Below are 12,259 nucleotides of genomic sequence, written 5' to 3' on the forward strand. Positions count from 1 at the left end.
GAAGTTAAAATCGCGTGTGGGAGGGGAAACATGAATCTGTTGGGAATCACACACGATAAGCTGTTGTATTATATTTGAGTTGGAGCTCCAGCGCTGAATCCAGGCATCAATAATGCAGGAGACCCTCGGGCACCAGTGCTTACTGAGAGGTAGGCTCCTTCCTTCAGATTGAACAGCATCTTCGCCAATTACTGCTCTTTAATTATGAACTTTTTTTTCCACGTCAATCCTTTTTTCTTTTCAATTATATAAATATATATTAAGATTGCTATACCACATATATAGTGGACTAGCGTAGTCCAAAAACTTCTACATGTAGCCAGTTAGGGTAGTGCCATGGGAAACTAAATCATTCTGAGCTTTGTGCTAGCAAATATTAAAATACGTGGGAATGTTGTAATTAAGTGTGCAGGAGGTAGGGCAAGTCATATCAGTCCCTTGAGTTGGAGTGCTGGAATAACTCTGGCTAACCTTCTGTCAAACCCAGCCAATATGTACTCACAAAATTTTATGAGCAAAAATTGTTTGCATCGATCCCTTCACTTCTCTGTGACCAGAATAAATTTGGTACAGCCATGCTTACGTTCTGATCTGTGCATTTCGCTTTTGCAGTTTGCTCAGATTTGCGTGTTGAACACAACACTTACCAGTATCTCTTGTTTTCAGGTAAAGGAGAAGAATTTCTTGTAGTTGATTCTGATGACTTAGTCTTAATCACGTATTCAGTCTACAAGACCAAAATGAATACATTTCCAGTGTGAAAATAGTACAATGTTGCTTTTCTCTTAGTTCTCATAGAACTGGTTATTACTCTGTCAGTTGTATGGTTAATTGTATACTGTGTAAGAGTTTGTAAGCCCATTTCTCTTTACATTTTTTTTTAAAAACTCTCGCATTAAGCATCTGTAATCTTTAATGAAATCTGATCAGTCCATTAGTAGATGTCCTGGGGGTTTAGTAACATCTGTTCCTGACTGCAATCCCTCTCCTCACTTCAAACTCATTTTAAGCCACGGAGTTATGAATTGGATTTCAAAACAGAACATATGGCCAGAGTAAAGATTTTAGAATTTGAAGCAAAGTCAACGCAGAGTGAAAACTTAAAGTAGACAGATAGAATTGCTTGTGTGCACAAATGTGCAGTGTTCTTCCATATTTAGCTTTGTGAAACAAACTTCTTGATCAAGACTGCACTGTCAGGTAAATTCTTCTGAGGCAACGCTGTGAGAAAATTACTCACAGAAGTACCTGCCTAAACTGAGGAAAGCAAGGCTAAGTTTGATTGCAGCATCTTGCTTGGATATTTCACCATTTTACTGACTATAGCGCTTCAAATGTCCTTGTTTCACTTAGCATTCTGGAGTTGGCCGTAATACCTTTACATTCATTGTGTACTTTTGGATTTTAAAGGGGAAAAAACAAAATCATTTAACCCCTTTTTGCAGAGGGACACTTGTATAATGATATAAAATATATAATTTCTCACTATTTTTAAAATTGTGTTATATATAAAAAATCTTGACATCTCTTGGGCATCTTAACCAGTGACACCTAATGTAACATGACATAAAGTGGTGAGCCTGCAGAACTGAATCTTTCTGGAAAGACTGCGCTTATTGTAGGTTTCTGCTGGTAACCTTGAGCAAGGTGCTTCATACCAATTGCTCCACTTACTATCCAGCTGTATAAATAGATAAGATGTAAAAAGGAAGCTCTATAGGTCACCTTGGATCAGGGTGTCTGCTAGCCAAATGAATAATGCGCCATAAGCCACAGCAAGTGAGTGAAGCAAAATGATTTAATCATACTACAAACAGAAACTGTTGCTTTCCAGCAGTAATGCATACTCATTGATTCAGACATCACATTAGATTGAACAAGCTGTATTGTGTCATTGTTACCCAAGGACAAAGGCCCAGTGTTCTTGGTTCAATACTAGCATCAGAAACCATATTGCTTCAAAATATGACTCCTGTACCTTCCTTATTCAATCAATGCACCATGCATTATTTTGGGGAAAAAAGATAAGAAAATACCACAAGCATTCTTTCAGCAGTTTTAGGTTTTGAACCCAATTTGAATTTGTACAGTATTTTCTAGAGTATGTGGATTATTTTAAATAGCCTCATCACTATTAATTCTGCAATAAACACCTGATCCTGCCAGTAGGGATGCAATTTGCACTGATCACAGTTTCCCCCCAAAAGCGCCCCCAGGCCTTGCCATACCAGCGGCAGAGCTGTGGACGTCAACACCACTGCGGACAATCGGGCTTCTGCAGACGCACACGGCCCTGGTCCTTATCGCGGCACACAACCTGCAACTGCTATTATCTTTTTTTGATTTTAAACCAGAGCTGTCCAGACCAAGATGCAGCCTCGCGGACCACCCTCACTTATCTGCACTTTGTTTGAACCAGACGAATCCAGTTCCCAGGTAAAGTGCAGTAAAGCGTCACAGGAGTGCCCAGGAGGGGGGGGGAGACAGGATACATTCATGCGGCCGAAATCGCAGGCTTCGACGTTTTAGCTGCCCTTTGAAACAGGAAGCCGAGAGCACTTTGCAGCTGTCTGTTTTCCCGGCGACTATCGGGCCTATCAAAAGTGTCACTTATCGGCGCATCTAATCAATGACGGTCACTTTAATCCGTTTGGCGACCTTTCCGTCTTGCAGGGCAGACAGGTTTGAGGCAGTATCACTCTAATGAATAATCAAAATCAAGCTCTGCAGCAGTCCATGGAGTAATTGTCTGTACTTCTTGTTGAATTAGGGTGTTTGTGACGAGGAAGGAGCTGGCATTTCATTTGTCTATAAAAAGAAAGAGTATAATCCTTATGTATTGTGGGTGCAGTGTTCTTGTAACTGACCGTTTCCCATGGGTTTGATCACAGACTGCATAACAAAGTGTCCTTCTTTAATATGTGTATATTTATTCTGAACATGTAATATGTAGTATTCAGGGGTAAAGCACGTTTTAACAGGGCTGTTCGGTACTCATTTTTTGCATTAGCCTGCATTTGTGAGATCTCTCATGAGCCTGTGTCTGTTTGCTGTGCTCTGAGCATAAGCCATCAGCCAGCGGGATTCTGGGAGTATTACAAAAGGCCGCTCTTTCTCCCATGATGGTTCTTTTTGTTTCTTTCGGCTGCATGCCAGTATTGCTATTGACGTGTCTTTCCCACTTCACAGTTACATTTGTTAATTTACACATTTTTATAATGGCCTATTATAACAAAATTTGCCATTTCCTCAGATTATTTCAGCTATTTAGTAATAGTAACATCTGTAATAGTTGTCATGTGAAAGATGTGTCATGAAAAAAAATTGAAACTGGAATCGCTTTTCTCTACATCTCTGCATATTTCTCACATCCCAGGTTCCTCCCACTGCTGCATCTTTTATTCAGTAAACAGTATCAGCTCTTAAATTATAGGTAAATGTTGCCTGATTTTGCTATTTTTTAGTAATTTTGTCTGTATCTTTACCATTCAGTCTGATCAAAGATATACATATAAAACACTTTAATGGCAAGGAAGTGATAAACACACTCTATTTAAACAAGTAAAAGGGCCAGAAGAAATACAGGTACCTGCCAATATAAAGAAACACTTAAATAAATGAGAGATACAAAGTATACTGAAAGCAGATGCTTTCACACAGGTGTGGTTCCTGAGTTAATTAAGCATTTAATATCCCATCATGCTTAGGGTCGTGTGTAAAAATGCTGGGCAGGCCCAGTTACCCATTATATTGGCTACCATGGATAGGGGAAGAGATCTAAGTGATGTTGAAAGAGGGCTGATTGTTGGGGCATGTTTGTCAGGAGTTTCGGTGACAAAGACAGCTCAACTTTCTGATGTTTCGTACGAGGAAGAGCGGTTAAGGTAATGTTGGCAGGAAGTCTGTGGGGAAGACGTCATCATCCAGGGAGAAACTGTGGCGAAAAGCTCATACTCATTGACCATGATGTCCGTGCATTGCCTTGATATGCAAGACAAAATAGACGGACTTCTTTGAATCAGTTGGCAGTGTAGCATAGTGGTAACGAACAGGGCTCCTAACTGAAATGTTGCTGATTCGACTCAGTAAATATCCAGCTGCATAAATGAATAACATGTAAAAATTGTAACCCACGTAAGTCACTGTGGATAAGAGCATCTGCTAAATGCCAATAATATAATCTAATGGAAATGTCAGTCTAGGGCAGTTTCATCAAGAACAGTCCATCAAGAACTTCACAGAGAAGGATATTATGTCTGGGATTCTGTGTATAAACCCCTTATTAGTCCCTTCCTTTTTAGCTGTAAAGTTTTGCAAAGCACTCAAGACAGTGGTGTATTGAGTGCTGTAAAATGCCATATGGTCAGATTAGTCATCCCTCACATTGTTCACAAGTGAAGGAGTTGCCAAAAGAAAGCCACAGGCCCAAGTCCTTCTCAGCACTGTTATGGTGTGGGGTGCATTCTCCTGGCATGGTTTAGGTCTAATCAACCCCTTAGATGGCAAGGTAAACACAAATAAACACAAAGCCATTCTGAATGACTACTGTCCAATAGTGAAGCATTTTTATCCTGATGGGAGTGAAAGTAATGGGAGGTTGACAATGCCCCCATCCACAGGGTGTGAGTGGTCACTGAATGGTCTGATGAGCATAAAAACAATGTAAAAAAAATATATATTCCACAGCCCTCTCAGTCATCATATCTCAACTCAGTCGAACACTTCTGGGAGATTCTCAGCTTCACCTGATGCAGCATTTTCCAACATTATCAACAAAACACTAAAACACCATTGGGTTGAGACAGTCAGTAGAACATAGGGAAGACAGGGTTTGTAGATATGAAGGGGCTGTTCCATTCACTGTCCTGTATGCCAGCACCAAGGTTTTGAACTTGATGTGAGTGATGACAGGAAAGCAGTGAAGTGATGTGAGGAGAGGATTAACTTGGCTACATTTAGGGAAATTGTAGACAAGTTGTGCAACTACACTCTACAGATGCTCCTTATTCTATAATAGTGTTGAATACCTCATGTAATTTATTGAATACTGTACTGTTAGTTTCATCTCAAGAGTAATTGCATTCCTCTTCTTCTTCTCACCAGAGGCAGGAGACACAGATGGGCGTTTTGTAGACATGATGGGATGCGAAAACACAAAACACAATATCCAAAAAACGCTGGCAACACAGTACACTAGAGAGTATCGGTTGTTTTTCCTCGTGATCGCGTGTCTGACCGGGAGCTGCGGCTCGCTGCATCATGAGAGAGTATCGTACCGCATATCGCTTGCCCAGGAAAAGATCAAAATTCAAAATTCGAAGTACAGTTTCTGCTAAATGCATATCGCTTTCTCACCATCGTAAAGTCAGAAAGTCGTAAGTCTGAGATTATCTATAGTATTATACACTAAACTATAATATTAACAACTTTGTTGTTAATTACAACACAGTTTTTGCACACCAGCACAAAGTTTCAAAAATACAATACTTAACTGAAAACCCTGAAAATGTATAATTTTTCACTGAGTTGGTGAGCCTCATGAAGTTCCCACTCAGTAATTGCTTGCCAGAATAGAATGAAATAAATGAACAGTTTTCAAGTAAAATGGTATGTGCATTCATAAGGGGGTGATGAATTACAAGCTTATGTAATAGCTGGCATGTATGTATTTTCTGAACTCATAAAAATGTATATTTGAAAATGGCTTTGCTGGAAGTCATGTTGCTGCCTTTAAAATTGTTCCTATTAGCATATTTTTTCCACAGCTCAGAGGAGACGAAATATTGCAGGTTCTCAAAAACAATAATTGAAATACTGCCTCTTCTGTATTTCAATGGCAAACTGAACTCCACCGCATTAGTCTTTTACAAATAAGAAACCTATTACTTTTTGTTTGCCTTCATCAGTCTTTTTAGAAATGTTGAATTTTTGGTTTTCTTCGCTCTTTGTCTAGCGTTTTAGTTAAACGTCAGGGAAGCACTGATCGTTGATGACAGTAGGAAAGTTTTCCCCTCACTATTTCATGCAAAGTCATTTTTCTTGACTGTTTAATTTCCATGGATTGTATTTTGGGTGGGAACTTTTCTGTAACCTTTATAAAACTACCCTTTTGTTCCAGTGGGCAAAAAGCTACACTATGCTAAGCTATAATATGAACAGTGCACTGTTTAAATTGACATCTGGCTACAAAATAATTTTGTTACTATAATGTGTAGTTATATGTCTTTAAATGTTATTGTCCTGCATATGATTATCTTAACAGTGTCCATTTGATGAGATTATTTCCTACGAATGAAGTGTATTCTTACAAATGAAGTGCATACATGGAGCTCCATTGATATTGAGGTTGCAGTTTTGGTAAGAAACAGTAGAAGATTATGTTGCTGTTCATGCCATATCGTAGATAAGACTGATGCTAATAGGTAAATTTAATACGCAACAATACAAATTGATAACCAGTTGAACACTAAGGGCCTTTTCTCAGATTAAAAGATATAGCATCTAATTATTTGGGCATGGAAGGTATCTACAGTATTACAGAAGGATTTGTCTAGTGGTAAATGTATCAGTCAAGGGGTCAAAAACATTACTAGCCTGCTTGTGAAGCATAGAAAGACTACTGTTATCTGTAGGATTACTTTTTTCTGTGTTTAAGATTATGTTCTCATCCACAAAAAAATTCAACATTATTCAATTTTTTTTTTTTTTCACAAAAATTACTGCCATGCCTCTGTGTATTGTTACCTAGCTAGGACGTTGACATTAATCCCTACCAACTAGCTAGCTATCAAGGGTAAGTGGTTAGGCTTCAGTTTGACTGAATATGAGAAGGATATTGTCTCCCACCAGCTAGTTTAACCCCCTCAAGCTACATTGGAGCACAGTCAGTTTAGCCGTGGTTGATGATGTGTTAATTTCACACTGACAGGAATGAGTGAGTCATATTGCCACCTGATGGCTCTCTGCAGAACTGCCTCTTGTAAGGATGCTTCCCATCCTTGTTCCATGCCCACTTACGACTGCGCCAGTACCTTGCGAAGTTCAGCAAAAAGACTGCAAACATCCCTGCACACAGCCCCCCAACCCCCCCGACCATCATTGTCTTCTGATGAGCCGCAACATATTTTTGAAGTGCAAACGTTTTGAGAGGATCAGAAGACCAGTAAATATTACTCTGCCCCCGAGGTTGTATTTGTGGAGCTGTGCGTTTGAAATAATCAGAAATAATAAAGCCTATTGTGTCAGGAACTAAAAGTGGAAGCTCTGAGTTGTAAGTACTTTGATATATTTGAGAGATTAGTGACTGTGATATAATTTGAGAGATTAGTGATGTAGTGACCCTGATGTATGGTATTATATTTGGTTTTCCTTGTCTAGTCATGTTGCACAAGTTAACTTGTGGTAGGGCTTGAACGGCATTATGCTCACACTCACTGGTCTGGCAGTGTTGTTAGCCTGGTGTGACATTGTTGCTCATTTAATTTGACTGGATATATTTCTGTACTTTCGTCCTGAAAGTCACTCTCGATAAGAGCGTCTGCTAAATGAATGTAATGCAATGTAATGTAATAAGTGTTAACACGGTCTAGCACATCAAACAGAAGAAGTCACATCATGGTACATTTGAGAAATGCACAGTAACTTCTGAATGACAGCAGGATCTGAATTTTTATCAATATGTTGACAAACAGTCAGCTTTATGTTATGTGGGGTCATGTGATCCAGCTATTATTCAGGGTTAAAGAGGCAGCTCCAGACTCAGAGAAGTAGTATATTCTCTGTTCTCGCTAGAATGAAAAGAGGCCAGCAGGGACCTTCCATACATGAATACACACTTATATTCTGGTCTATCTCGTCCATACCCTGGGGAGCCTCTCTTGTCTTTCGCATTCATGTGTACACTGAACGCACCTTAATTGCTTTCCACCCCGCCTCAGTTCAGACCTCTGAGACAAAACTGGCTTCGTGACTTTTCACTTTCAGGTCAGGGCTGGTTCTTTGGGTGATGTCGTGCGTGTAATGTGGGTGACTGTGTATTCGCTGCTCGCGACAGTGGCATTTGCATTCTGGGAGAGAGCTGTGTAAGTGTAAATCTGTCTCTACGTGAATCCTTCCCCAGCCCAGGCTCTTCAGAGCTGAGATGGCCTGGCTCTCTCATCAGCACACGCAGATGGTAATGATGCCCGGGAAGGGATACTTGGACCCGCTCCTCCCTCGGTTCGAGTCTCTCTTCAGATTTATGAAAACGTTCCAAAAGGAAAATAGGAGAGATTTGTTCCGCTTAATCTTGCCTTTCAGGGGCGGGCCAGTATGTGACACAGGGTAACTGAGCGGTTAGGTTATTTATCAGAGAATCATAGACTTAAATATAGTGTGTGTGATCTGTTTTTTGTAATTGTGGCATAGTGGTAAGGAGCAGGGCTCATAACCTAAAGGTTGCTAGTTCAATTCCCTGCTGGGCCACCGCTGTTGAACCCTTGGGCAAGGTACTTAACCTACAATTGCCTTAGTAAATGTCCAGCTGTGTAAATTGATTACACGTAAAATTGTAACCTATGTAAGCTGCTCTGTTTAAGGGCGTCTGCTAAATGCCAATACTGTAATGTAATGTAAGTAACAACAGATGATTTCCTGGGTTGAAGCTTTGAGTCTGTGTCCTCCATGCTTATGTTGTTCATTTTTGTGTCTTTTTTGGAATATTGTTTTGAAGGACATGCTATTGTGTGTTGGAAATTTTTTGGGTGGCATTAATAACGTTAAGGTGGATTGAGTATCATTCTACTTGAACAGCAATAATATTTGAAAAATGATCCAAACCAGATGTAGCTCTTTGAGACCAGTGTATTTAACTAATGATGTGCAATATTAAATGACTGGAAACCCTGTACAGCAATAGTTAAAAGGAAGGAACTGACTATCATACCAGGACCCAGTTTTTGCCAAAAACAAACACACACACAGAAAATGTGGCTGAGGGAACGTTATTGCTTTGTCGTAATTAAATGCATCACCTCAGAACAGCATGATCTCAAACTTACGAAAATGAGCAGGAGCGAAAAAAGCATTCCGCTTGCCATTTTCAGTGCTTTTCATTTCATTTATTAAGATTTCTGTTGACATTGCTTCCCTGCTCAGGGATTTGTATGGGTGTTCGACAGAATGGTACTGTAACTAACAACCTCAGCTTTGCTGCCTTGGATGCAATTGAAGATTAAAGAGAATGCGTAATTCTGTTTAGAACCTGAATCGGGGTATTAATACAAACCAATAAATTGCATTCATTGGCTGTAATGAAATTGAAAATTTGTGTAAAACACTATTTTCCAATTTAAATATCTTAATAACAAAAGGTAATGAACTACTCTTTTGGGCATGAAATACATCAAAGGCCTCTGCTTGTGACGATCAAAGATACTTGCAGGCTAGAAGAAACTTTTTAAATTAAAAGAAATGTTCATGAACCAGTGAAAATGAGAAATAGTTTGAAATTAAATTAAAAAAAAAACTCTTAGGCGACCTGAAGACTTAATAAATCATTTCTATCATTCTAACTTTTTTATGATTAGAGTGCCATAGAGTGATAGCAGATGTGTGACCTTGTCAGAAGCAATTGTTTAAATGAAAACAGTGTCTCACTTTGCTTTTCACAAAAGACAAACCCATATGCAGTAGTGGCTCAAGTCTTCTGTAGAACCCGCTGTGTGAGGAGAAGGTATATGATTTGTGTATGTCTGGTGTGACCAGAGTGCAGTGAACGGTGCTGTATGGAGGTGTGAGTTGCTGGGTGTGTGTGCGGTACCTGAGTCAGCATGCCCTGCCGTGTCCCTCCCACAGGTGTGCTGGTGCCCAGCGAGCATTGCCCGGACGACGCCCCTCCCTCCCAGGTGCCCTGTCACCTGTCCTGCCCTGGGGACTGTGTGATCAGTTCCTGGTCATCATGGTCCTCTTGCTCCCACTCCTGCTCCACCAAAAACTCAGAGGGAAGGCAGAGTCGAACCCGTGCTGTTCTGGCCCTCCCTGGAGAAGGTAACTGCGAGTAGAGTGGGTCTACGGGTGTGGTCTGTGCTTTAAAGCAGTCCTCTGAAGTCATCTGGGAATTGATTAACCAACTTGCTAGGACTTAGCAGAAGTCAGAAAAGCAATTGAGTAAGCTTCATCTGGTGGTTTTCCCAAAGGTAAGACTCAGCTCAGGATGCGTTATGGATCAAATACTTCGTAGCATATTAATCATACAATATGTGCACATGTGTTTGGGTTATGTGATGAACAGACCGCCTTTTAAGTATTGATTTGATTTTAGTAATAATTTATTTAGTTCAACATTAATGTCTTTGATCAAAACATACAGCACTTGAAGTGGATTCTTTTTTTTTTGGAGTGGGGGAGGGGGGGGGGGGTACTTGGTGTTCCAGTACAGTCCTATACTTCTATGTGAAAGCACACCTTGTACACATGACCCTACACAAAGTCGAGCACACACAGCCCCACACACCTTTCAAATATGTGTGAATTTTTACCGCAGTTTTGATCTGCTTCACCTTTGATGATGAATTCTTAAGCGAATTTATAATTAATTCAAGCGGTCAGCATTGGACGGGTGAGTGGATCCCCAAAAGGCTCATTCTGTACCTGTGAATTCTAAATAAAGCCCCTCCGAGTTTATTCACAGAACCTTTGAAAAGTTAGGAGCTGCTCATGAGAAATAAATGCTTCATTTCTGTGGAGTTCACATGCATTGCTATGAAGTACTATGCATACTTTGTTTGTGTGCTTGTATATATCCAGTTGTTGCGGTTTTAAACCATTACACTCAGGCTATATTTATATATAAACATGGATATTAAGTTTATATCTCATCAGGTTCAGCACTTCAAATACTGTAGACAGTGTGATGTAAATTTTGTTATTTATCATAAGTGTGAGATTACATTTAGAAAAATTAATCAGGAGTGTGAAATAATCTCTATATCAACCCTAAAATGAGAAGCTTCCACCATCAATTTCCCCTCTACTAACCACAGGATTCTATAACATTGACTGGCCCATGTTTTGTCTCACTTTGGAAGCACATTGGGAGAAACACGCCATGTATTTGACTGTGGTACAGGAGGCTGTATGGGAACAGGGGACAGAATTAGCTGCATCCTAAAAGGAAAAGACTTCTGAGATACCATCAGCTGCTGCCTATGACAGCTCTGCCAATGCTTTTAACATCACTTCAGCTAAGAGCATTTTCATAGCTTTCACAGCTGTCCCTGTTGACACTACAACCTCCAGCAACAAGTGGCAATTAACTCATCTTTGTAAAAAAAAAAAAAAAACAGAAATTCATAATATGCGTTTTTTTTTTTTTTTTTTTTTTTTACTCAGAAACTCGTATGATTATGGAGACTGGATATCTCCAGACTGACAGGGCTGCAATGTCCAACAGGGATACGGAGATGTTAAATCATTCTGTCACGGACCCTTTCTCTGTGACACGAACCCACGTGGGCACATTTGGAATGCGCAAGGAGCGGCATAATTACGACAAAAATACACCTGTGCCTGGGGACGCTAGCCTCCCACACAAAGTCACATTTTTTGTCTTAATTGTCACTTCATTTCCACTGCAGAAATATGTCTCACATTCATACATCCTCCAAAGGCTAGCAAAGTTCTGCTACCTTGGCTTCTCCTTATTAATATGCTTCACTCTGCGTGCCTTATCTTTATTGCATATACCGAAGCCCTGGGTGTTTCTGGAGCAGGGAAAAAGTGAAATGTGAACATGGTGTTACGTGGTCAAACCAAGGGCATGTGCGGTTGGAACACTTCGTTTAATTACCACATTGCAGAAATAAACAGCATTGTGTATCTGTTTATATTTGCAGACATATTTCATTATTTTCCTCATTCTTTCCGTTAATATTCACGTTTTATATATTGTGCTGATTTTAGAGGGGCTGTTGCTGTTACTAAGATACAAATTACTATGCTCTGTCTAAATTGCTGGTGAAATTTGAAATAGACATGGTCCCAATTTGCATTTTTGTTGTGTTTCCCTCTCTCTGGCTAGCCCTCTCTCTCCTGCTCTCTCTCTCTTTCCCTCTCTTTCTCTCTCGATATATACGTATAGTCCATACATAGATATTGCAGATCGGAGAGATAGATACTTTGGTGACACTGAATTACTCCTGCGTGTGTAAATCTTTGAGAGGGAAGGAGAGGCAGTGCAATGATATGATGATATCATCCTGTAACAGTCTGCGGTGTTCTT

General features: G+C 39.9%; 1 protein-coding gene across 1 annotated transcript in view; it reads left to right on the forward strand.

Moving 5' to 3' along the window:
- thsd7ba (thrombospondin, type I, domain containing 7Ba) overlaps positions 1-12,259 on the forward strand; it is a 112,078-nt gene that overhangs the window by 46,505 nt on the left and 53,314 nt on the right. Inside the window, exon 7 of the mRNA XM_036540554.1 lies at positions 9,835-10,026. Coding sequence (XP_036396447.1) covers positions 9,835-10,026 — 192 coding nt within the window. The remainder of the gene's footprint in view (positions 1-9,834; positions 10,027-12,259) is intronic.

The sequence above is a fragment of the Megalops cyprinoides genome, chromosome 11, assembly GCF_013368585.1.
Source record: "Megalops cyprinoides isolate fMegCyp1 chromosome 11, fMegCyp1.pri, whole genome shotgun sequence".
NCBI classification, from domain to species: domain Eukaryota; kingdom Metazoa; phylum Chordata; class Actinopteri; order Elopiformes; family Megalopidae; genus Megalops; species Megalops cyprinoides.